The sequence below is a fragment of the Crinia signifera genome, chromosome 1, assembly GCF_055691185.1.
Source record: "Crinia signifera chromosome 1, ASM5569118v1, whole genome shotgun sequence".
Lineage (NCBI taxonomy): Eukaryota > Metazoa > Chordata > Amphibia > Anura > Myobatrachidae > Crinia > Crinia signifera.
The window spans coordinates 147784106-147811326 of record NC_139217.1 but is presented as its reverse complement, the minus strand read 5'-3'; the positions used below and the strand labels follow the sequence as shown (position 1 = coordinate 147811326).

At 44.8% G+C, this 27221-nt stretch overlaps 1 protein-coding gene across 8 annotated transcripts in view; it reads right to left on the bottom strand.

The window, feature by feature from the left end:
- CAMK2D (calcium/calmodulin dependent protein kinase II delta) overlaps positions 1 to 27221 on the bottom strand; it is a 237916-nt gene that overhangs the window by 109683 nt on the left and 101012 nt on the right. For all 8 annotated transcript variants that reach the window (XM_083174483.1, XM_083174485.1, XM_083174480.1 and 5 more), the window contains exon 4: positions 3933 to 3987. In XM_083174483.1, coding sequence (XP_083030609.1) covers positions 3933 to 3987 — 55 coding nt within the window. The remainder of the gene's footprint in view (positions 1 to 3932; positions 3988 to 27221) is intronic.

Below are 27221 nucleotides of genomic sequence, written 5' to 3'. Positions count from 1 at the left end.
AGTGAGATCCCCGACAGGGGTTCAGGCGATCCTAGGGATTCCTTTACCTCCGTAGGTCCCTTGTGTGGGATCTATGGTTTCTCTGCGTGATGTGCAGTGAAAAAAAGGGGGATGATCAAAAATATCTGTTCAATTGTCTGAAGAAACGGGTCAGAAAAGAGCCTTGGTGGGCTTCAGGCAGTTTTGGAGAACTCCTCTACAATCCCATAGGATTGGTAGCCTATGTCCTTTCTGATCTCCATTTCCAGGGTGAATGTCACAAAACGTCTGTGTTCTCACACTCACTCCACTGAGTGTATTATGTAGGGGAGGGGGGGCCCATATCCACTGGCCAGAAAGGTTTATTTATAAGCTGTGCCACCAGCTTTTTTTATCTATTCCATATAGAACATTAGGGGGGGGGGGGGGGGGGATGGGATTACAATATTAAATTCATTGGTGCCCAGTGACTATGGCCCCCCTCCCCAGATGGGGAATAATAAATTCATTGGTGGCACAGTGGTATGCCCCCCTCCCCAGATGGGGAATATTAAAATCATTGGTGGCCAGTGGCGATGGCCCCCCCCTCCCCAGATGGGGAATATTCAATTCATGTGGGGAAGGACCCCACCAGATGGGTAATACATTGGTGGCGCAGTGGGGAAAAAGAAATATTTACCAACTCCGGAGTCCAGCGTCACGTCCTCTATGTCCCGCAGCGTCCACACAATGAAGAGTGAGGTTGCGGCGGGACCTAGTCCAGAGGTGTCCGGCGTCATCAGGGGATGTGGCGGTGTCTGGCGTCATGGGGGGCGCTGGTCTCGTCCTGCTGCTCCAGCGGCACCTGGTGCGTCACCGGGAGCGGCGTACGGCGTGTAAACGGGGGTGGCGTTAGGCGTGTCAAGGGGGGGCGGTGTTGTGGGACATCAGGGCGGCGTCCAGCGGCGCTCAGAAGGCCCTGCTCACATCCGAGGCCACAAATGAGCAGGAGCTTCTGAGCGACTGCTCTAGATTGACAGGCAGGTCCGTTTTGAATCCTGGGCAGATTCAGAACGGGGGGGGGGCGCGCATGTAAATCGCTGTGTGGGCTATACACACAGCGATTTACATGCATTTTCAGGGATTTTTGAGAGTGTTTTGTTAAAATCGTTTAGAAAATGCCTGAAAATTGTTCTGTGTGTGGGGCCCTTTACACCAACTGTTCCACTCTAAATTCTTATACACAAACACTAAAAACAAGAATTCACACAGCACAGAAGGCAGCGCTGTAGCCCACCCAATTTGTATCAGGAGTAAGGGATTGCCTGAAGTCTGGAATGCTGACACTGGAGACTAGCACAAAGGGAACAGACTAGTTGTTCAAGGCAACTTGGGTTGCTGGGAGCCTGGCTTATATTCCTCATGCCTCTGTGTGATTGGCTGCAGCCGCAGCATCAATACACTCAGGAAGTACAAGTGTACAACTTGATCATGTGATCAAATGCACAGGTCAGAGGATCAATGTTTGAAGATGAACCATTGGAGCAAATTTGTCAGCTGACTTCAAGTGTCATGGCGGCACCCATGCAGCGCAGGACCGGCGTGGGATCAGCGTGGAATGCCGACTAGGCCCTGGGAGACCAGGGAACATCCTGCCATGGACCGGGGCCAGAGAAAGCACTGATTGTGCACCTGCACAGCAGGATGCAACAGCACGACGTTAAGAGATATGCAGCCGCAGATGCACACCGCGAATCCTGAAAGCAGGTTTATGTAACTGCTGGGACAACTCTCCTGTTATAAAGTAGAGAGGTCCAAGAAATTAAAGGATTTAAAAATGTACAACCCAAAGTTGTATGATGCCAATTTTCATTCAGTGACTTTGTTTTTAAACTAGTCTTAAGGCCCGTCCGACGGATGGACTAAAGTTTATGCAATTCTGCAGGAGCAGGCTCTCCCGAGAAATTTCCAGGCATGCCACTGTAAAGAAAGGGTGCGCCAGTGGTGGTGCCTACAGTAGTGAACCACTGGTGCACCATTATCTCCCCTGTTGCTAATCCTCCCCATCACCGCCCCCGTCAAAATCCTCACTGTTGCTGCTCGGGGAGGATCAGGGCTACACGGTGGTGGATCAGCACCACTCAGTCATTCGTGTGCCCAAACAAAGGAATGCCTGAACAGATGAACAGCTAAGCACCGAACACCCGAGCATCCCCCCCAAGTGGCCTCAAACTACTGCAAGCGGCTGCAAACAGCCTAAGCCAGCAGCAGCCCCGGGGGATCAGGGGCTGCTGCAGAAGGCAGCATGTGCCCCTTCTGTGGTGAGTATTTCTGGGGCAGAACAAACCTGCCCTGGTAAATTTGTCCTGCCCCAAGAAAACCCACCACTCCAGGGGTTAAGGGTCCAAGTAAATAAGTCAGTTTATTATGTTGTATTCAGTGCTGTAAGATAGGGCGGTAGGTAGGTTTTACCTGGGTCTAGTCGCTGCAGAGACTGGGCAGTGGGAATAGAGAGCAGAGGCTGCTGCTGCTTTATGCAATGTGCTGAGCGAGGGAGAGAGGCAGCGCCAGTGTGTGAGCCAGCACACAGCCTGCACCCCCTGCAAATTATTATATTTTTGTTTATAGGGGCATGGCCATGACCCCTCCTGTCAGACATGCCCCCTATTTTTTATCAGGGCCCGGCAGTGCTTACAGCAGCCCTGGTTATATTCTGTAAGTCATATGCTTTCCAACGACATATCACAATGCATGAAAACAACAGAAACAGCTATAGAACCTTATGACAGCACCCTTAAGGGGTCGTCCTATTAAACCCATCTTCGAACTTAGATTGTCCTTTAAGATAAGGTAGTGCAGGGTTTGAAGAATATTAGTTAAAGCGTTTGAGAGTTATTGTGGCACAACCACACACATATCGGTCAATTATACTTATGTAGATGCACATTTCATTTGCACTATGCACTACCTCATACAGTATGTGGTCTTCGAGCACAATTTCGGGAGCTATGGGACCAGGAGGAGTAACCAGTATAGGCAATGCTTAAACACTTGCCGATGCCAGGTAACCGATTATGGGGTGGAGTTTGTTTGCTGAAGGGGCCATGTTGCATTCCACAGTATGGCTCTCGGGTACTTGTGAGTTATCTGGGCGCCCGATTTCTAAATCGGGTCGGATCGGGCACATCGCATCGCATGCGACCATCGGATGCGATGCGATGACCCGATTTTTCCATAGGAATCAATGTTAAAATGGACTGAGTCCATTTTAACATGGAATTCAATGGGAAAAAGGGGTTCTTTTCATACCCCTACTATCCAAGTGGGCATGGAGTTGGATATAAACCTGTGGCGAGCGTAGCGAGCCACCGAGCCCGAAGCGTGGCGAGCGTAGCGAGCCCCGCGAGGGGACACAGAATACCGTCCCCTCGCGGGGCTCGCTACGCTCGCCACGCTTCGGGCTCGGTGGCTCGCTACGCTCGCCACAGGTTTATATCCAACTCCATGCCCACTTGGATAGTAGGGGTATGAAAAGGACCCCTTTTTCCATAGGAATCATTTTAACATTGATTCCTATGAAAAAATCGGGTCATCGCATCCGATGGTCGCATGCGATGCGATGCGATATCGCATCGCATCTGATTGTATGCCTTAACTTAAGGCATACAATCAAAAAATCGGGCGCCCAGATAACTCACAAGTACCGCTCTCGTTATCAATATTCTCCATCATCATCCAATATCCACCATTGCTAACATCCCATTGGACTGGGCATAGTTAACTATATAGAATGTACAAACTAGACGTGTATATATACATACTGTATACACACACACGAAAATGTTGTTATCGTGCATACCCTGTAAAACATTGTGTTCCACCAATCAATTTTTCTTTCTCTGTATCCCCAAAACTTTACATGCGCATGAAATAATATGTAATAAAACAGTTTGACAGTTAAAATGTCTACTTACAAGTCAAAGACTAAGTAATGGAACCCTTCTTCCGATATGCTTTCATGAAGTCGAACTGTAAAAGAAAGGTAGTGGAAACATTATAAAAAGGAACAGAATATTTAAAACTAATCCTAATTCCTGCCTATATCAGGACATTTAAGCTCCTAGGACTAGTCAATGGATAGTGGCCCTGACAGTACTGCCCTTAATGTAGGCTAGTGTATCAGAAATCAGTTTCATATGTAAAGGGAGAAATACAGTAGTTAAGCAGAGGAGTAATAGGATTAAAAATAGAACAATGCTTTCATCTTCTATGGAAGATACAGATGTAGCCAAGCTCATCGGTACTGCGTAAATCACCACGTGCAACTTTCATGGCGATTGGCGCAATCCTTATTCGTTCCAGTGGCTCATAGAAAAGCAATGAGTGGAAAGGTTGCAGTGCCGAGATTCCACACCATGGGTGCGACTTGGGCACGACAAACAAGCAGGGGCAGCCGAATCGTAGCTACAAAGAGCGCAACTACATCTGTTTCCACCCATGTATGAAAGGGGTATCCATGGGTCCAACCTGTGCTCTCTCTCGGATCCGAGCTGGGTTAAAACCAAAATTATATGTCTGAAAGGGGCTTTATTGAGTGTGGATCCTTCCATAACTGGTGTTTGCTTTAAGCCGTAAGACAAAGCACCGATTGAGGGATTTGTCAGTATCACCATTGGTGTGGCAGCATGTGGCCAGCAACAGGAACATTTCTACAACATCCATGGGGAAAAAACATTTTTACTATTTTAAGTGTGAATAGGAGCAAAATAGACATTTTAGCAGTAACAGACATCATAGCAAATTATTTGGTTTCATACTATTACCAATGCTTATAGATTTCCTCAAGCTAACAATATAAAGGGGCAGATATACTAAGCCTTGGAGAGTGATAAAGTGTAAAGCCCTGTACACACGGGGTGACAGCACCTCTGTGCCTAGTGAAGTGCTTGAGCACAGATCACTCAGCTCACATGTCAGTACACAAGCGATGCACCCGCACTGAGCGATTTTTGCTAGGTAAAACACTGATCTAGCAGGATAGACAGTGCATGCACTGTCTATCTCTGCGGGCGATGGCAGCCACCGGAACTGTGCATCTCCATCGCTAAGGGGCATACACATGGGGTGTGGTATGGGGTTCCGAGAGTCGGGATCCCGAAAGTCATTAGCCCGACTGCCCGGACTCAGACAGCATGGTGAGCGCAAAAAAGCCCCTTGCCACATTGCGGGCATGGTGGCTCCCTACGTGAGCCACCTATTCTGCCTCTATGGGGGTCGTAGACCCCCACGTGGGAAAATAGCGGGTGGCCGTCTGGCACCGGGCTGTCGGCGTTTTGAAAGTCGTTTTTTTAAACATATAACTTGCAATAAAAATGGAATAACAACATAAGGGGAAAAAAGAAGGGAGGGGGGACATATTAAGAAATAGGCAGATGAAGTAATAATATTTGTCACATATATCAGATCAGGTCAGGAATATCACTAATATGACAGTCTGAATCTACACTGGACAGTGATATCAGTAAACAGTATTGAGGTACTGAGAACATATAATATTTAAGTGGGGGGGGGCTGCTGTAGATTGTTGAGTACCCCATTTTTTCATTATAAAGAGACCAACCAAACCATTTCATGACTAGTGAATTTGGAGAAGAAGAATATTTGGCTCCATAAATTTCGTAGAGAAAATTATTGTGGATTTTATTACAAATAGGCTCAATCCTGGGATTTGGCCCCCAAAAACACCGGGATTTCAATCCCAGGATTGGAGTTTCCAATTCCGGGATTTCGGGATTAGGCTGCTCATGCGCGCAGTCTAATGCCCGGCGGCACTGCGCAGCAGGACGAGATCAGAGGTCACGCTGCGCAGGCAGAGGTTGCGCCCGGCAGTATGATGCTGCGCTGCCCGCCCGCCCAGCGCGCCAGTCCACCCACCCAGCCTGCCCGCCAGCCAGCGCACCAGCCCACCCAGCAGCATGGACGGACCCGTCCCCCCACCCAGCAACCAGGCTCCTGGCTCCCAGCAGTATGAAACTGACCGGCAACCTGGCAATCCTGCTGCACCCTCATATGTAAGTAAATGCGGGGCAGCCAGGGCGTCTTTTTATTAGGAAAGCCAATCCCGGGATTGAGCATTTTTCAATTCCGAATCCCGAGGAGGCTATCAAAGGCCTTTTCTGCGTCTAACGATAAAATGAATAGGGGGCATTCTTTGTAGAGCAGAATTCAATAACATCTAACACACTGCGTGTGTTGTCCGGAGTTATTCCATTAAAAGCATTCGCTTGTTAGCCCATAGATTCTGGGATAAGTTCCCAGAGCTATGGTTAACATGTTCAAGGAGGCTGCGAAAACATCAGAAAACCCCACTTACCGAAGAAAAGTTTCAAGCCTCATGAGGCAACAAAATCCGCACAGAGCTTTTTTGCGAAGTGGGCTACAATTGTATAACCCCAGGCACGGCTTCGAGACTTATTCAAGAGTCAAGCCTAATTGAATCAGACTCTTAAGCGTTTTTGTTCTTTTTCTAACAACATTAACACTGCATCAGAGCTGTAGAGCTTATCTCTTTTGTGCAACAGGAACAACTGATAAAGTAGCTTGCAAAGGTGAAAAGTTCAGCTTACAGTATTTCAAACAAGATAATTCTCTTCAAAGCAAAGCAAATTCTTGTTCCTCTATGGGCAGAGCTAAATACTCATTGGTTCAGTCTCGTGAATGTTATGTTGCATGATTATTACATTTATTGTAATAATCTAAAAGTTATTCAAGTTACAAACCAACAAGTTGGCAAGAAGTAAATTAATGCACTGTGCAGATGCTCGGCTTGACTGATGTGTACCTCCAACAAAAAGCAAACAAAACAATGTGTCCTTATTTATAAATACATTTGTACAATCATGTGTCAGGGTGCCCATACACGCTGCGATTATCACATGCGTTTTGGGCTATATCGCATTGCATGCGATACGATCCGAAGCTAGTTGAAAAAGTATGTGCAGCACAAACTTTTTGTACTGTGCGATGGGATGCCCACGGGAGCGAGCAACACATAGCAGAAACGCACTGTGTATGGGGACCTTCAGCTTTTTGCTTTATATCTTCACTTTCTTTGCAGATTGGTACACCACCACTATTGGTTGGTATTGGGTAGAAATCGAAGAGTAAAAAAAAAAAAAAAAAAAAAAGTAAGCTACCTATTATCCGATGGATTGGAGACTATTTATATAAACCATCCTACATCATAATTACCATAATGAACATAGTTAAGTTATAACTAAACAGAATAGATCTTAACTTGAAATACAAACAGACAATGGAGGTGTTACACATACATAATATATATATATCTCATCTAGTAATCCGGCACTCATCTTCATCTATGTTGGTTAAATGCCCCGGTGCTATCCATGAACACAAATGTTCCATACAAATTGTGTGGCCAAGAAAAACATTGCAAATCCTATTGCCACCAATAAATATAAAGATAACAAATGGGGCGGACATACACCCCTGACACAACCTGAGCTGAGAAGGGGCCACCCTCTTCGATTGGGATAATACTATGGCACCCCTCCTTTTGTAAGGCCAGTGTAAAATGATGGTACACAGCAGGCAGATGGCAAGGTTATGGTTCAGGAAATAGGACCAGCAGCCAGGGCCGGACTGGGACCAGAAATAGGCCCTGGCATTTTTCAGCACACAGGCCCACCTGAAGCAGACGGGTCCCTTGCGCGGCGAAGACGCACGGCAAAAAGGGGGCGTGGCCTCATGGAGAGGAAGCGTGGCATCACAAAAAGGAGGCATTACACATTATGGAACACACCGTAATGCCCATTACATACTATACAGCACACCGTAATGCCCATTACATACTATACAGCACACCGTAATGCCCATTACATACTATACAGCACACCGTAATGCCCATTACATACTATACAGCACACCGTAATGCCCATTACATACTATACAGCACACCGTAATGCCCATTACATACTATACAGCACACCGTAATGCCCATTACACATGGTGGCACACACAGTTATGCCCATTACACATGGTGGTACACACTGTAATGCCTATTACAAACTATGACACAATACATTATGCCCATTACACATTTCGACACATCATAATGCCCACTACACATCATGGCACCCACCATAATGCCCGTTACACACTGTGGCACAAACTGTAATGCCCACTACAAAATATAACACAATACATTATTCCCATTACCCCACACACACATACAAAAATTAAACACACTTTTGAAGCTTACTGTAAAAACCAGGATGGCAGAGGGTTAAATCTTTCTAAGCAGCAGCAGCTTGTAGAGGGGGAGAGCCGGGCTTGTAATCGGAGTGCAGGGTGAAAACTTCCGTGCAGCAGAGAAATCCATCAAGCAGCAGGCAGACGCAGTTATTACAGCCAGCCTGTGCGGGCACTTGGGAGGTACTGATCAGCTCTGTGTGTAAAAGGCTTCTGGTGCTGCTGCCTGTCATACACACACTGTGACAGGCAGCGCAGACCGGCAGGACAGCAAAAATGAGAGAGAGGATGCAGAGCGGGGAGCGTCGGCTCTCTCTGCCTCCTCCATGGGACCTTTCATTTTCTGACTCCCGCGCCGGCACCTCAGGCTGAGCTAACCCCGCTGGCGCGGCTCTCTGACACTGGCGCGTCATGACGCTACGGCGTCATGACGTCAATCTGTAATCTGTAGTCTATAATGACCGCGCTGCCCTCAGTAATATGCACAAAACCGGCCCACAAGGCCATCGGCCCTTCTGGCATTTGCCAGAAGTGCCAGATGGCCAGTCCGGCCCTGCCAGCAGCTGATTTAATATGGCAGCTCACAAGATCGGACTGACTGCTGAAGGCATCGGGATCACATGTCAGGAGAGATCTCCCTAAATCAGCCACCGTAGATTCTGGACCTAAGCCCTTATTTGAAAACTGCAGTGACCAGACAGCGGAGAAGCTTCTTCTATCATACATCACAGAACAATTTTGGTAGTTGTGTATTATCACGGTGCCCGATTTCATCTAAATCGCATACGATATCGCATACGATTTATCGGCTGATTTGCGGCCGATTTTTTGTCCGATTCGATCTGCGATGCGATTTTGTGTCCGATTTTTGGCCATTTCCTGCTGATTTGCATGTTATTCCATCCTTGCACACCCCCAGGTACTATGCGATGGTATGCGATGTGATTTTCGGGAAAATGCCCCTGATTGTACAATTAAATATCGCATAGCATGCCAGCAAGTGGCATGCGATGTGATTCGCAATGTTAAATGCTCCCCCATTGTTAATGCCACCCCCACTATCAACGCCAACCCGAAGCGTGGCGAGCGCAGCAAGCCCGCGAGGGGCGGCGGTACGCATCCTGCGACCTTTTCATACCCCCACTATCCACGTCGGCGTGGAGTTGATTTTAGATAGTGTGGTGAGCGCAGCGAGCCACTGAGCCCGAAGCGTGGTGAGCGCACCGTGCCCCGCGAGGGGACGTAGATTACTTTCCATGTATTCCGCGTCCCCTCGCCACGCTTCGGGCTTGCCACACTATCTAAAATCATCTCCACGCCGACGTGGATAGTGGGGGTATGAAAAGGTCGAAAGAACGCGTACCGCCACCCCCCCACGGGCTCGCTGTGCTCGCCACGCTTCGGGTTTGCGTTGATAGTGGGGGTGGTGTTGACAATGGGGGTACATTTAACATTGTAAGCACCCATCAGGGTGATTGTACAATTACAAATCGAATTGCTTCACATGTATCGCATGGCATGCATCACATGCCACTATATTGCATGCGATGCACTACAATGGAAATCGGGGGGGTGTGCAAGGTGTGCAATGATGGAACAGCATGCAAATCGGCCGGAAAAAGTGAAAAATCGGTCGAAAATCGTCCGGAAATCGGCCGCAAATTCGCATCCGATTTTTGCATGCGATTTGCGGCCGATTTCGTGGGTGCCGTGATAATACACAAGTACCACAATTTTTCTCCATGTACTAGACTGCATATTTCTATCTCCCTGTACAGCAGGGGTGTCCAACCTTTCACCTTCCCTGGGCCACATTAGAAGAAGAAAATTTGGTTTGGGCCGCACATAAAATAAAATAACAGTAACGATACCTGATCATCCAAAAAAAACATAGACAACATAGTTAACATATTAAACTTAATTGGAAATGAAGTTAGTGAGATGTTTGACATTGTTTCTCACATTCTGACACAGAGAATAAGCCGAAATTCACATTCTGACACAGAGAATAAGCCGAAATTCACTTTCTGACACAGGGAATAAGCCGAAATTCACTTTCTGACACAGGGAATAAGCCGAAATTCACTTTCTGACACACAGAATAAGCCAAAATTCACATTGTGACACAGAAAATAAGCTGAAATACACATTCTGACACAGGGTGCCAGATAAGACATATTCCCCCACAGTGCCATATGACACATATGCCCCCACAGTGCCATATGCCCCCACAGTGCCATATGCCCCCACAGTGCCAGGTGACACACATGCCCCCACAGTGCCAGGTGACACATATGCCCCCACAGTGCCAGGTGACACATATGCCCCCACAGTGCCATATGACACATGCCCCCACAGTGCCATATGCCCCCACAGTGCCATATGACACATATGCCCCCACAGTGCCATATGCCCCCACAGTGCCATATGACACATATGCCCCCACAGTGCCATATGCCCCCACAGTGCCAGGTGACACACATGCCCCCACAGTGCCAGGTGACACACATGCCCCCACAGTGCCAGGTGACACACATGCCCCCACAGTGCCAGGTGACACACATGCCCCCACAGTGCCAAATGACACATATGCCCCCACAGTGCCAGGTGACACACATGCCCCCACAGTGCCAAAATGACACACATGCCCCCACAGTGCCAGGTGACACACATGCCCCCACAATGCCAGGTGACACGCATGCCCCCACAGTGCCAGGTGACACACATGCCCCCACAGTGCCAGGTGACACATATGCCCCCACAGTGCCAGGTGACACACATGCCCCACAGTTCCTCTTCTTCACCCCCCCCCCCAAACCACGCCACCCCACCCGACCTGTAATAAGTCTTACTATTTTTGCTGCGCCGTCCGCCCCTCCACCTTCAGCACTGCAGCAGGACCCAGCGCTGTCTTTATGCCGCCAGATATGCTTTGCTTTCCTTCCCTCCCTATGGCGGCCGACTGCACGTTGAGTGCCAGCCTCCACCGATTCCTTTTAGCGCCTGACCATCTTGTAAGCGCCGTACGTATGTGAGCGGGTGTGTGATGACGTCACCCGTGCACCTCCGCAAAGGACTGCTGGGACCGGGCTTCAGAAGAAACATCATGCCCCACAACAGCCATTGAAGCACGTTCCCAGCAGGTTTTTTTTTTCTCTTTTCAGATTTTCCCAGTTTAAAAAATTGCACTGGGCCGCATTGCTAGCCGACCTGGGCCGCATGCGGCCCGCGGGTTGGACAAGCCTGCTGTACAGCCATAAATTCCATTTAGTCAATGGTGGGTTCTAAGTTTTGTTTTGAAGTTCACTATCGCTTATGACTAATCATTGCACTTTATTTCTGAAGTGTCATACTCCGGTATGACTCTGCGCCAGTCTCCTGTCTGTGACAGATCCACACTTCTGTCCACAGACACACTTTTTAGCAATGCTGCAAGGTCTAGTATACTATATATGCAGAGAGGTTCTTCATTTTCCATTGGTCAATAATAAGTATTTTACACACAGTACATAAGCAGCCCTTTAAATTGGTATAAATTGTATGTATTTTGCACATAAAAGCAGCCCCCCGGACTAAAAAAAAAAAAAAGGTTGTGCACCCGCTTTACGTCCAAAGAGTCTATGGACGTGGTCTTTATTAAGGAATACAGGTGCACAGACAGAAGCCAGCTGAAACAACAGCATCAGTTGTTCAGTTACAAACTATGAAGTAGAAACCATAAGGTGTCTACACCAGAGTTCTTACAATGCTGTTGTGCAGTATGAGTAAGCGCACTTCATATATTTACTAACTTGGGGATATGCAGCCATTAGATTCCGATAGCTGCCAACTGTTATACATTATATCTGCCTGCGTGACTTTCTAAATCTGCTCTGACCACCTGTGTCACACAAAACAATAAAAAGGTAAAGCAACTTTTTGGTACATAAGAAAAAAATCACTATGGCGAAATGACAGGTGGCCTTCCAGTTCTTATGCTCACAGATTGAAGTCACAGTGACCTGTAAGCTGTAAGAGTGCCCCTATCCAAGATGTGAGTAGTTCTGAAACACTAGTTGCTGGTTATGCCACATTATGAGCACCCCTATAACCAATCAGGCCACCCCCTCCCATTTAAGTTGGATCTTTCAGGTCAGATTTATGCTTTGCAATATAGGGTTGAGCAAATATGAACCTATCAGCTCATATAGGCATATTTCCAAAGCCCTATACAACAAGAGGTTTTCCTGTGGCAATGCTAATGCTAAAATACACATGCATCGCTTTGTTGCCCCAATCATTTTTGCTTATACTGTGGTTCTACAGCATTTTTTTTAGCTGGCTCTACTCCGAACACTAAGGGGGACATTTACTAAGATGGGAGATCTATTTCAGAGGGGATGTTTCTATGGGCAACCAATCAGATACGATCAATTATCTTCTAGAAGGTGCTAAATAAGTAAGTAGATTCTGATTGGTTGCCCATAGAAACATCCAATGTGAAATAGAACACCCATCTTTGTAAATTTCCCCCCAAGAGTCCCACTGTGCATTAGGGTTACCAAAGGAACTAGGTGGTAACCCTACTGTGCATACATGTAGTACCTATAACAAGTATTGCTATCCGGCATTATTTAACTGTCAGTATTTATTTAACCAGGCATAGCGGATATGTTGCTAAACTGAACTCATTCCACGACTGTCAACTTTAGTATTTTTTTGCCATGTTATTAAAGCTTGCAGCTTTGTGAAAATGTGTCCGTCTAATAGATTACTGTCTTACTTTACAACAGTGTCCATCTGCCTTTGGCTCACAATGAAATATATGAAAGAAAAAAAAATGCTCCCTTATGAGATCATGAAATAAATAATGTGAAGGTGTAGTATGAAACATACACAGGTGTTATTGGACTCTACTATATGTACATACATTTACACTAAACCCACTACTGCACCATTTAAAAGCTGAAAGCAATACCATTTCTAGATATTACTAGATTGGAAGTAATATCAAGGCGTGTCATGATCATTTTCAGGGTGTATCTTAACCTGTGCCTGAAATCGCCTACGTAGCTGCAATGGCTGAAGCATCTTACTGAAACGGAGATGGGCAGGGTTTGCGTCCCCCTCTGCCCAGAATCTGGGACACGCATCCCAGTCAAATGGACAGCCATCTCATCTGCGGGAGCAATTTAGCGAGCCCCGGCTGAGAGGTGCTCCATCTGTATAGCCCACATTAGAACAATGCAGGGTACACAGAACTAAACAGAACAGTAACTAAGGAACTGAAGCAGAGCACAGGTAACAATTAGCAGCACAATTCTTAGTAGTACTCAACACAGCTAATATGTAGGGAAGCAGAGGAGTTGTCTGCATGCCATCAGGGGCAAGTTACCACTGGTATAGATGAACAAACACGGGTGAGAAAAGATGCGGGTATAGACGGTAGGCGAGTAAGAGTGCTGTATTTAAAGTGCAAGAAAAGGGTTGCAAGAACAGGAGGGAAGAGGGCACTGCTCCTAAGAGCTTACAGTCTAGAGGGAGAGAGATATGAAATGAGGTGTACAGATTCATTAGTATTGTTGCAATAGTGAACGACATAAGCAACTATATATATTACACACAATGGTACTTGTGACTTATCTGGGCGCCCGATTTTCTTCATCGCACCTAAAAATCGCGTCAAATCGCATCGCATACAATCAGATTGCATGCGATGTGATTTGACGCGATTTACCGCGATTTTAATATGTGAAGGCACCCAGATGCCTGTTTCATATGTGAAATGGCCCCCCAGACCCCATTTTTAATTGTATACCCACCCTGATGGCTAAATGTCCCCCATTGTTAACGCCACCCCACTATCAACGCCAACCCGAAGCGTGGCGAGCGCAGCGAGCCCGCGAGGGGCGGCGGTACGCGCCCTCCGACCTTTTCATACCCCCACTATCCATGTCGGCATGGAGTTGATTTTATATAGTGTGGCGAGCGCAGCGAGCCACCGAGCCCGAAGCGTGGCGAGCGGACGCGGATACCTGTGAAGCCCGTGAGGGGACGCGTATAGCTGTGAAGGTATCCACGTCCCCTCGCGGGGCTCGCAGCGCTCGCCTCGCTGCGCTCGCCACACTATATAAAATCAACTCCACGCCGACGTGGATAGTGGGGGTATGAAAAGGTCGGAGGACTCGTACCGCCGCCCCTCGTGGGCTCGCTGCGCTCGCCGCGCTTCGGGTTGGCGTTGATAGTGGGGTGGCTTTAACAATGGGGGTCATTTAGCCATCAGGGTGGGTATACAATTAAAAATGGGGTCTGGAGGGCCATTTCACATATGAAACAGGCATCTGGGTGCCTGTACATATTAAAATCGCATCAAATCGCATCGCATGCAATACAAAAGCATACAATGCAACGCGATTTTCTCTTCAAGGGAAATAGCGTCAAATTGCATCAAATCGCATGCTTAGGGTACTGGCATACAATTTCAACATCGGGCGCCCAGATAAGTCACAAGAACCCACACAATAATGGGCCTAATTTAACACAGGCATGTACGGACCATTTGTGGGGCATAGCGGCTGCATGATATATGCACCCGCTGCAACCCAAAACATAGCGGTCTGCAGTCTGGCTCACACCGGGGGACTTCCCCTTAACATGCAAAAGCATGTTCGCAACGCAATTGCAAAACTTTGTAACCATATTGCAGGTCCTAGCATGTGCTGGGGGCCTTGCCGTGTGCAGGGCTACTGCAAGGAATTGTAATTTTGCAAATTTATGCAAAAACTGCTAATCAAACTGAATCATGTCCAGTTTCCCTTTTTAACCAAATCTTGCCAGTGCAACTCGTTGGGCTGGGCGTTCTCAGGCTAATGAGGCTGTGAAGCGAGTGCAGGCAGTTGACATCACCGGATGTCAGGTGCCTGCCCTATCCTCCATCTGGCCACCCGCAGTTTAAAGTCATGGTGTCTCTGAACAGCGAGTGCTGGAGAAATCATTGGATGGTTGCTGTCCATCGAATGATTTCTCCACGCCTGTGATTGGATGATTATGCAAATCATTCATTCTCAGCTGTGGGCGGGGGTCGTGCTTGTGAGGAGGGAGGCGGAGGACACTTCTGATGGACTTGCAAGGCTGCGAATTTCACAGCCTTGCGAGTCAATCAGAATAAGGTCCTTGGTGTAAAAATTATCAACCCGGGGTTCCGCAAATTCAAGACCAGGGTTATTCTTGGAACCGATCCAGCTGGGCTGTAGTGTGAAAGACATGATTACCCTGGTCATGCCTAAAATGAGCTCACTGGTGGCCCAGGAGTACTTGATGATGTACATTAGTCTTCAAACGTCCACTTTAGAAGTTGCACTGGTGGACAAGGGTCCAGCGTAAAGGCAATGACCCAGGAATGACACAGGAATAACCCAGATCAATCCTGCAGTGAGAAAGAAGTACATCAGAACATGGCTTGAAACCCAGCTTCAAACTATTTTCCAAATTGCAGTTGGACCTGGGCTTTTGCCCTGAATGCAGCATAATAGAGTAAGAAATGTTTTATGAACACATTTCTATACAGTATATGGCAGGCAGAAAACATTAGTTCGGTAATTCCTTCTAGCTTCACGTGGTCCAATTAGGTGGAGGTCAACCCATAAATCAGTAAATGATTGGTAACTAGATTGCCTGCAGCCTACCTTTGCTCGGTGTAATGCTGCCTGTGCATAGTCTGTGTGTTACAAAGCAGTGACAATAGCGGGGAGCAGATTTCAGCAAGTCCTATTATCACAGAAACATCTCTGAATACAAGCATTCCTTCCTGAGGTATTTTACAGGCTCTAGCAGGTCAAACATTACAGATGGGTATGTAAAAATGTTTATAACACATACTGTATGTATGTGTATATATATATATTGCTGTTGAAAAATTGAGCCAAAGAGTCTGCTGAAAGCTACTAAAATTAACCAGAATGTTATCTCAGGAACAGTAGGTTTCTAAAATGCAATAAGACAATGCTGGAGAATTCTGCTGTGCTGGCGCATCTCCAGATAGCTTCTATTATTACACATTGCTCTGACACACAATTATCTCACAGCCTCTCTCTCACTTACATTTTTTTTTTACAGTTCGTCAGGCCAACAACAGACGTTAGCCCCTTTTTTCTATTATCTTGGCTGCAGCCATTGTTTATAAAGCTAAATTTTAACCTGAGCCCATGATTAAAAGATCAAAAAAGGGTTCTATTCAACATGGGTCCAATTATTACAGTGTAGGGCGATTCCAATAAACAGGGCGCACAGCAATACTGCATTGCTTAACATATTTCATTTTTTACAGGCGCAAGTAAAGGAGAATATTTAATACTTGGTTCATTTGCTTGAAGTTTAACCTATTAAGTCCCATTGTCTTAATAATATGCCACATGTGTGCACAACTTAAAACAACGTATTTTTTTGGGTGCTTTGTATAAAATGTTATACCCCCTTCAGATCGCAAAGCCGTCTTGGACTTTATATTGAGTACGACCCCAGTTTAACCCTTCTTATAACCTGGGTCGAATTGCTGGATTGCTCTACCTGAATTATGAGGTTTGATACTTTCACACTGCACCTCGACCCAGGTCATTATATCAGAAACCCTGGACCGACCCTGGTTATTTTGGTGATGTGAAAAGGGTATTAATTATTATGATTACATACTGTATGTATCTTTAACCTTTATGAACACACCCAAAACAAATATTGATGGTCACCTGGTTATTTCCCATCCAAGTCACATTACACACATTTTTTAATTATTGGTTTTAATAGGTTAATAATAAAGATAAAAAAGCAGTGGGCAACATAGCTTCCTACCATAATACCCCTTTCATATCGCAGGTAATTTCCGGGTACAAGTTGTTTTTTTGCCGGTTTGACTCGGTAATTAGTACGATGTGAAAGCGATTACCAGTTACAGCTACCGGTTAGCAACACAGCAATCCAAACCGGGTAAAAAGCAGAGTTCTTACTGGTTCGTTGCCGTGTTGCTGTGCAGTGTGAACGGGATAAGGCCCCCATACCCTTGTGAGATTGTCAGATTTGACTCAATTCAGACAGATTAGGACAACATCTGACAAAATCTGATGGTGACTGACATAAGGACCTGATGCATGCGCCCGTGCGCACCGGGTCTGACCCAAGAGATTGATCCTCCTGCACATAGGCTCTATCTCATCTGGTCAATCATGCACACATTGGGGGACATTTTCCACAGCGTGCAATTTATGCTCGCCCCCCTGGGAGTGATTTGCTGACCTGTACTGCCCACAAAGCAGGCAGGAAAAGGAGGCTGCCATTTCAGGGCACAGCGAGCTGAGCAAAGTCGGTAAGTATATTGTGGCTGTTTTAATTTTTTTTTTTTAAATGATGTAATAAGTAGTCCAGCACCATAAAATAAACTATTTTATCCATAACTAAAGATTTTTTAGCTAAAACCAAAAAGGAACAGGCCGATGAAGGCAACTAAATAGGGGTATGGATCACTAGGTCTACAGCAGTTAGGTTGACAAGCATTGGGTCAACACCATTAGCTCGACATGCAGAAAGGTAGATATTGTTCATTCTAGTACCCGCCAACTTTGAAAACCCATGCAGTTCCTCTTCCCTGCATGGGGTGCCGCTGTCTGCTGCAATGCTTCTACCATAGTGGGGTCTGTATATGACCACTGATATGAAAACCAGACCTGTGCTAGAAACAGCACAGCAGACAGCGACACCCCAGGCAGGGAAGAGGAACTGCATGGGTTTTCAAAGTTGGCGGGTGCTAGAATGAACACTAAGGTAGACATGGGTGTAGGTCGTCATGTCATTAGGTCAAGCATGGGCAAGGTTGACAATCAAAAGGTCGACATGGGGTTTTTCACAGTTTGTTTTGCAAATGTCAACACAGTTGACATGGACACTGAAACGCAGCACTGCGTCCCCTTGCATGGCTCGCTGCGCTCGCCATGCTTCGTGCACGGTGTCTCGCTAAGCTTGGCACACTATTTGAGTCTCCTGTCACATCCTAGTGGATGGTAGGGCATAAAATACCGCCTGTCGGCATATGCCTCGAAAAAGAAAATGAAAAACCCCACGTCGACCTTTTGACTGCCGTCCTTGCCCATGTCGGTTTAATGATCGTGTCGACCTAATGACAGGTCGACATGGGCGTCGACCTTTCTGCATGTCGACCTAATGGTGTCCACCAAATACTTGTTGACCTAATGACCGTATTCCCTAAATAGTATGTATTATCATGAATTCCAACATTTGTTTACATAACGACCACGGACAACAGTCGTTACTGTTTATTTCACATTTTGGGCCACCCCCTTTCTAGCACTGTTGGCATCCCCTAGGACCTCCCATCTGTACACATGCAATTTGGCCAGATAAATATCATGCAATTTATTGGACCAAATTGCATGTAAAAAAATGGCACATCAAGTGAAGCTGCTGGGGAAGTTGTCCCTTAGACAAGTTTAACAAGTGTATGGGGGCCTGGTCAAAGGACCCGTTTCCCGGTCACACTATGGAGGAGGCAACACTTGGAGCAGCACCAGCTCTAAGCGCTGCCTCCTCCCCCGCCCCCTGATGACGTCCGTGAACTGGCAATATTGCCAGTTCGCTGAGGCAATGTGAACAGACTGCACATGCAGGGTTGCACCGGGACAGAACCATTTCTAAGTTCCGGTGCGACCCTGCATTTGCGACCTGAAAGCAGCATTAGAGATATGGAGAGGATGTCATAACATTCACTAAACCATTGGAGGGTCATAAAAGGCTCATATGCGGTCCATGAACCTTGTCAAATTAATAAAAAAAAAAAAAAAACATTCACAGAAATCTATTCGGACTTTGCAAAAAAAACATAAAAAATAGTATAACGCACGTTTTACAAGTCCTTATACTGGTTTTAGGTTTCCTTCTCAAAGCTCCTATTGTTACTCTCTCTTGTAGCTCTTTTCTGTGCAGCATCCATCAGTAGGGCAGGATACTCTAAGATCCGCTGCCTCTTACCGCCCCTTCCCCTCTGCCCCCCTGCTCTAACATATGCGATTAGTATTGCAAAGGGCAGCCCTTGCGATAAGAGATGCCCTGCCCCCTCCTGTTGTGCGCTTTTGCTGCTGCAGGGCTCTCTTCCTCCTCCCTGAAGGGGAATTACGGGGTTAGGAAGAAGGAGGTCACTGGTCCAGACAGCACAGCAGGAGGCTGGCTGGACATCAGGTGAGGGGGGAGTGGCGCGGCCAGTGCAGGGAGGCGGGGGTCGGTGCAGCGCAGTGGGTGATGCGGTAAGAAGCCCATAAGCTGAGGTAACCCGATGTGTGGGTTTTCCTGCATACAAAAATGCGGTAAAGACCCCGATAACTGGATTATTACCACATTTTTGTGATAAAACATTACACCCATTGTCCGCAGACATTTCACTCACCCTGAGAATTCAGGAAGTGAATCATTAAAATCATCAATCAACCCATAATGTATTGTGCACCAACAGGTGTGAATAGTATCTATCGGAATAGTCTCATAGCAATGATCAGGAAGGACCCATCTGTAAATGTTATTGTTACTATGGCAATACTTGGTAAATGGGTATTACCATGCCTGTTGGCAAAAACAATTCATTATATGAGCATGGCACACCAAAAATTTCCGCTTGCTGCAGATGAAAAGAGCAACAGGGCATTCTGCCATTTGTTGATCATGGCCTTTTGGTAAACCATGAACAAACTTCTATAGGACACAGTCACCTATACAAGCATCAGCGACATAACGTAGAGAAGATTATTGTAATTAAAAGGAAGACTCATCAAAGAGCCAGTTGATAAAAAATGGTTTTGCCGACTATAGGATTTTCCTCTCTTGTCCGGATACATCTGTGGAGAAAGGGCCTACCCTACAGTATTAACATATAAGCCATTTGTTTCTATTTATTCCATAGAGAACCAAACTTGTTTAATCTGTGTAATTATAATTTCCATCTTCAATGCATTTGAATTGTTCCTTTTAAAGAAACACAAAATATGCAATAAAATACAGAGGGACTTTTGGGGAGATATACACTAAACCTTGGAGAGTGATGAAGTATATTAATTGCACACAGAAAATATCAAATCAAATGGGTGAAAGTATCAATTAGAGATACATACATATTATTTTTCTGTGTGCAATTAATATATGTTAGTTTGTCTATGTGCTGTCTGTAAATCGTGGAAAAATTATTATATATATTTTTTCCGCTGTAACTCCTAAACCCCGTTCATACCTAAATTGGAGGGGTACTATAGGACCTTTTTCTAAGTGATTTAATAAAAGCTAATTTTTAATATAATATAACCAATGCATCCATCTCTTTAAACCAGTGCCCCCAACACAAGTCTTCTTTTTTCTGTGTATTCTTGTATTACTTCTGACTTAGAGGAGCACCTCCTACCCTAAACACTTTATAGCCACTAACAGCTATCCATAGAGGGTATAGGAGTATCTACTGCCTAGCAACTTTCAAAGGGTACATTGTACTACTAGGCAACAATCCAGTGTGAAATCACACAAACCCATATCAGAGTGATGAAGTAGAGAGAGGTAAAGTACCAGCCAATAAGCTTCTGCCATTTTTCAAACACAGCATAAGACATGAAAGTTATGAGGCTGGTACGGTATTGCTCTAGAAGGCTTAGTTAGTACATCTTTCTTTATATTCTGGAGTACATCTAAAGATGTTTCTAAAAGGCCATTAGTATGACTTATATTTGAAAGGCTCCCATACACTGGGCCGATTTGTCCTAAGGACAAGTCGGACCAGTTTGCCCTTCAGAGAGAATTCTCTCAGCCAATCAGCGGCTTCCCACCTGATTGGCTGAGAGAATTCTCTCAGCCAATCAATGTCTGGCCAGCTATTTCAAAATATTCAGCAGCTGCATCCCACCCTGTCCCCTGGCAAAATGCTTCTAGACGCCACTCTGGTGGACCCTGCTGCCCGCCACTATGAGCTGCCCACCCCCTGGCCCACGCTGCCCACCCCCGCCTCACAAACCCCGCTGCTGTCTGCAGATAGGTGTGTGCCAGTGGTGCTTCACCGATGGCACACACTTAGGATCGGACCAGACACATCGCAGGTGTTAAAAAAAAAAAATCACCCACGATGTGCCACTGATGAGTCAGATTGCGAGACATCTGATGTTCTTTAGAGCACACATAAGCCTAGGAGTGAATTTTCAGAACATGATCACAAGCCAGGTAAAATGCCCATCTAAACATAATTGTATACATGACCAAATGCACCATACAAACAAATAAACGGAGCAGACAAGTCCAGTGAAATGATCAACCCACTACACAGAGAAATTAAAAATATTAACTTCTGCTGCCCATCTGTATTTCGCTCAAAGATGGAACTAGTTATATTTTAATTAAATAGTCACCTGAGGGTTGCTTATAGGGAATTAAACAGTATTTTATTAAACACAAAAACTTATCAGCTTACCACAGGATCTGTTGCTTTGCAGAAACAGCAGTTCTGGAAGCTACTCTAATTTATTGACATTTACTTGTATACATGATTTATTACCACTTACAGCACATACTGTAATGTACAACTGTACAAAATTCACAGGACAACATGACATATTTCATGTACTGTAAATGTACATCTATAGATTAGAAACACAACCCTGTAATTATTACCTCAAGTTGGCTTGTCAATGGGTGTAGCTTTTATTCTTGATTTTTATAAAATGCTGTATTAAATATTGTTGAAAACATTTTTTTTAAAGGCTCTGCAATACAGTATGAAAAATAGTGTAGTTGTGCAAAATCAACAGATTGGATGGAAGCAATAGATGCCTGTTTAACCCCATTGGGTAGATGTATATACTTAATAAAAGTATAACTTTACATATGTACAAAAAAAAGTACATATATTATTTACATATAGTAGGAAAGAGTACCTTTGAATGCGCTGCGGGGCACCAGGGGCACCTCTATTAAGCCACCCTGTTAGTAAGGGGCAGTAGGTGAATATATTAATAGAAGTAATAGAGTGCGCTAGAATAGGGTTTTAATGATACCACTACCTTTTTAGGATAAAACCTTATATACAGAGGAATTCTGAGTTTTTATTTGCATAAGAATTACAATGCTAAAAACATTCAATAAAATATACAAAGTATGTGATTTTTTCCCCATGAATGAATGCTTGATGACCCTACGTGTTTCGTCTTAACGACTTCATCAGGGGAAATTCTAGGTGGTAAAAAAAGAATACCATTTAGCATTCAAATAAGTTTTTAATGATATATATATATATATATATATATATATATATATATATACACACATACATACATACCAAAGCAAATAATTATATTAGACTCAATGATTCATTTTGAAAAGGCTCTTCATTGATAAAAATCAGGAAAAATTCTGAAAGAGCGATTAGGATGATAAGGTGCTGATAGAGAACATAAGTATAAATGTGTATGTACACACATCTACTGTATGTATGAGCATATACATAGATGTGTGTACATACATATTTATACTTATGTTCTCTATCAGCATTCATGAATACTAAATGGCATTTTTTTACCACCTAGAATTTCCCCTGATGAAATCGTTAAGACGAAACACGTAGGGTCATCAAGCATTCATTCATGGGGAATAAAAAGTCACCACATGTACTTTGTATATTTTATTGAATGTTTTTAGCATTGTAATTCTTATGCAAATAAAAACGCAGAATTCCTCTGTATATAAGAGGTTTAAACCTAAAAAGTTGGAGGTATCATTAAAACCCTATTCTAGCGCACTCTATTACTTCTATTATTGGATTCAGTATTGAATCCCAGCGGTCGGGATCCCGGCGTTCAGAATCCCGACAGCCAAAATGCAGACAAGGGGGGGACGTGGATCGCCCCCCCTTGTGGGCTCGCTGCGCTCGCCACGCAGCGGGCCCGGTGCCTCGCTACGCTCGGCATACTAATTTATTCTCCCTCCAGGGGTGGACACCCACGGAGGGAGAATGTGTCGGCATTTCGGCGGTCGGGATTCCGGCGTCGGGATTCTGAACGCCGGGGTCCCGACCGCCGGGATTGTAACTGCATCCCCTATTAATATATTTACACATATATATATATATATATATATATATATGAAAACTTAATATCCAGGGATATATGAAGGACAGCACTCCTTGATTTTTAAAGTCCAGTAGGCACAATTTATTTCTTGTCAATAAATTTTGAGCATCAGACTTGTATGCAAAACACTTATTAAGAATAGTGAGGGTCACACATATAATCACCCATCCTTGCAGTTTAAGCAGTCGGCAGTCGACGGTACCGTTTCGGCTAAACCTCGTCCCGTAATTTCACGTCTCCTTACCACCTCCAAGATGGCGGAGCGTTTCATGATGCGGTCCAGGGGAGAAGTCGGGATCGCGCCAGTTGATGGCGTGTAACACCGACTCCCCTACAGATACCTAACGTCATTGGCACCTAGTGATGACGCGGGTGACGCCGCGCGAAGCGCAGCGTTCCACCTTCGTCTTCCGGCGCCTGTACGCACACACGTCTGGGGTGAGTGGCTACAAGGTAGACTGGTGATTGGTAGATGAGGCCCACGCAAGTGGGGGGAGCGGTCAATGTACTCTGCATTCATTAAACTACACTCCTTATATGGAGTTCCGGGCATACGTGCAATTGGGCTGTCTTAACTGTGATTGGTTGATGAGTGACACACAGCAGCTGTGTGAGCTTATTGTGTGAGGTGATGGTGCCTATTTAACACGGCTTGAGTGTCAGTATGCTTGGGTCAGTCTGAGAGAAAGGCTGTTTAGCCGAAACGGTACCGTCGACTGCCGACTGCTTAAACTGCAAGGATGGGTGATTATATGTGTGACCCTCACTATTCTTAATAAGTGTTTTGCATACAAGTCTGATGCTCAAAATTTATTGACAAGAAATAAATTGTGCCTACTGGACTTTAAAAATCAAGGAGTGCTGTCCTTCATATATCCCTGGATATTAAGTTTTCTTATATTTCTGTGTGGACCTGGCACCCAACTTAAACCCTGCAAGGTGTGCGGACTTCCCAAAGTTTTTATATATATATATATATATATATATATATATATATATATATATATATATATATATATATATATATATATATATATATATATATATATATATATATATATATATATATATATATATATATATATATATATATATAACATGGTTACAGACTTATGGTCTACAGCTCCAGTTGGCAAGGTGGAGGGTGTGGCATAGCAGAACTGGCATAGTAATAGTGCACGTGTGTTATCAAGGCCCCATCCCTGTCCATACAATGCAGCGATCCCCAGAACTGCAAAGCAGGGGGAGGGTCACAATGTGATTCAGTGTGAATCCCTCCATCAGCCTCCCAGTCCGCCCACTTTATTGCAGCTGTGCAGTACCGTACCCCAAATCAGGCTGACTGCATTTGCCATATGCGTCAAGTTCCAGAAAGTTGCACTTTCTAGAGCTTGTTTCCAACGGGAGTTTCCCAATAGAAGCCTATAGTAGTTTTTAAAGTGGTTATATTTATTATGCTGAAAGCATTTTTCCCCGATGATTAATATCACATCACCACTGTTGTAAAATTAGGTAAAAAGCTTTGTCTAAATAAAACCAGTACACACAAGGTAATAAACAACAGTAGTATAGTCCTACAGTAATAAACTTTCAATACTGATAATATGGGGCTTCGTTCAGCATCACAGACAAAGCAGCCGCAACAGCAGCTGTGGATAGCAGTGGCAGCTATGTTTAAAACTTATGTTAACACAAGTATCTATGCTTTTTCATGTGTCTAGTCATACTAAAGGTGCCCATACACGTCCCGATGCAGGCGGTGCGATCTGTGCTTTGAAGTGCACGCTCCCGCGGCACTTCATCGCACAGTACAAAAAGTATGTGCTGCACATACTTTTTGTACTTGCTTTTTATCGCATTGCATGCACAAGGAATGCAATGCGTGCTAGTTAAGCTGAAAACGCACGCCCGCATCGGGACGTATATGGGCACCTTAACAACTGCTTTTCAATCAACAGCTACAACCATCTTCATTAGCAAAAGGATGATACAAAAAGGACATTATAAGTGTTTAGAGCAGGCATTCCCAACCACGGTCCTCAAGGCAAACCAACAGTGCAGGTTTTCTAGATATCCAGGCTTGAGCACAGGTGACTTAATTAGTATCTCAGGGATTCTGATTAAACCATCTGTGCTGAAGCCTGGATATCACTAGAAACCTGCACTGTTGGTGTGCCTTGAGGACCGTGGTTGGAATGCCTGGTGTAGAGGAAGGGAGATACATGAAATGCTTGGTGGGGCAGAAAATGGAACAGTGCTATAGGATATGGGCTAATGTTAGAGCAATGCAATGGTTTCTATTATTGTAAAGTGCAATGGAAAATGCTGGTGCTATATAAATAACCATTAATAAACATACAAAGGCTAAGTATAGTATTTATTTCATTGTTTAAATATAATTTTCCCTTTCCACTTGAAAGGTAAAGAACTTCAATTTGATTTAAGGAGACTCTGGTCTTTCTTATATTTAAGCAATGAAATACATTACATGGTTATTTATATAGCACCAGAATTTTCCATTGCACTTATAACCAATATCCTTTGCCACTGCGTGGACCTGCAGATACTGGTCCGTAGTCCTGTCATGCCTGCCATTTTGGGAGAGACAATTTTAATGAGGACAGTGACTGGAGGAGGATTCCCTGACAACTAGAAGAACCCATAATAATGAGCAGGACCTGGGGGAGGTGCCACAGAACTGGAGACCAGATAAAGCCAAAATTCTAAAAATTACATTTGCCACCTACATGCAATCTATATTTCCCATTTTCTAAGACAAACTGAATTGCCACTGTTGTTTTAACACATTTTTGTTTTTTGTATGGATTCAAGTCAACTAAACAATCTCAGAGTAGAAGTGAGCACTAAATTTACCTAACTGCCAAAACCTTGCTTTTCCGCAGAGACTGATATACACAGTTCTATTCCATCAAGGCAGGAGACTGTGGCGTATAGAGATAAGATTGAAATAGAAACTATAGTAAAAAAATAAAAAAGGCATGTCCAGTGTCGGACAACACTCCCTCATTATGCACTTGGATACAATTAAAGATCACTAACAGATTGCCTATAATGAAATGATTTTGAAGAGATGTCAAAATGTCCACAGACTTGCACTAACAAGCAAAGTATCTAAGGTGTCAGAATTCAGAACAATGTCCTAAGGCAGCGGCAGACCCTCACCAGTGAGGTTCCTCAGTATCACAATATGCGGCTCTTGGTGCAGTCATCTAATAAAATGTGACAGCTGAGAAATATATAGAAACCGAATCCTGTCCCAGTCATTCATGTTTATGCATTTTCCAAAAGTTGCATTACAGTTTTTATAATGCCTATATGTAAGGTTCCCTGCCAGTCAATCACTGTTTGTATTCTCATTCCTCAATACTGGTAGCCTGACTGGTTGTGCTAAAGACAATCCAGGATGGCTAAATCACAACTAAAATATCAGAGGTTTGTACATTAGTGAATACTAGCATCAATAAAAATAATGTTTTCATGGATGATGACTGCATAATATATATAATTACTAGGTGGATCATCGCACCCTACAGGCGCTCTTCACACCGTCATGAGGGGCAGTGCCCCCTTAACCTATGAACACATTTATTGCGTGAGTGAGCATTGGGTGCAAGGGGGCTATGGGTGGGGGAAGGTGGTTAGGGGTTCTTGTGGGTGGGGTGGCGGGTGCGGGGTATGAAGCACTATAATTTTTTGTATGCCACTGTGCTCTGCTTCCCCTCCAATGCACCTATGGCGGAGCGGGCGGTAGCGCCACCTGTCACTTGCTTCTGGCCACTCAGTCATGGTCAGAGGCAGCATGCAGCCCACGATAGGTGCCGGATCAAAGCCCTCTCATGG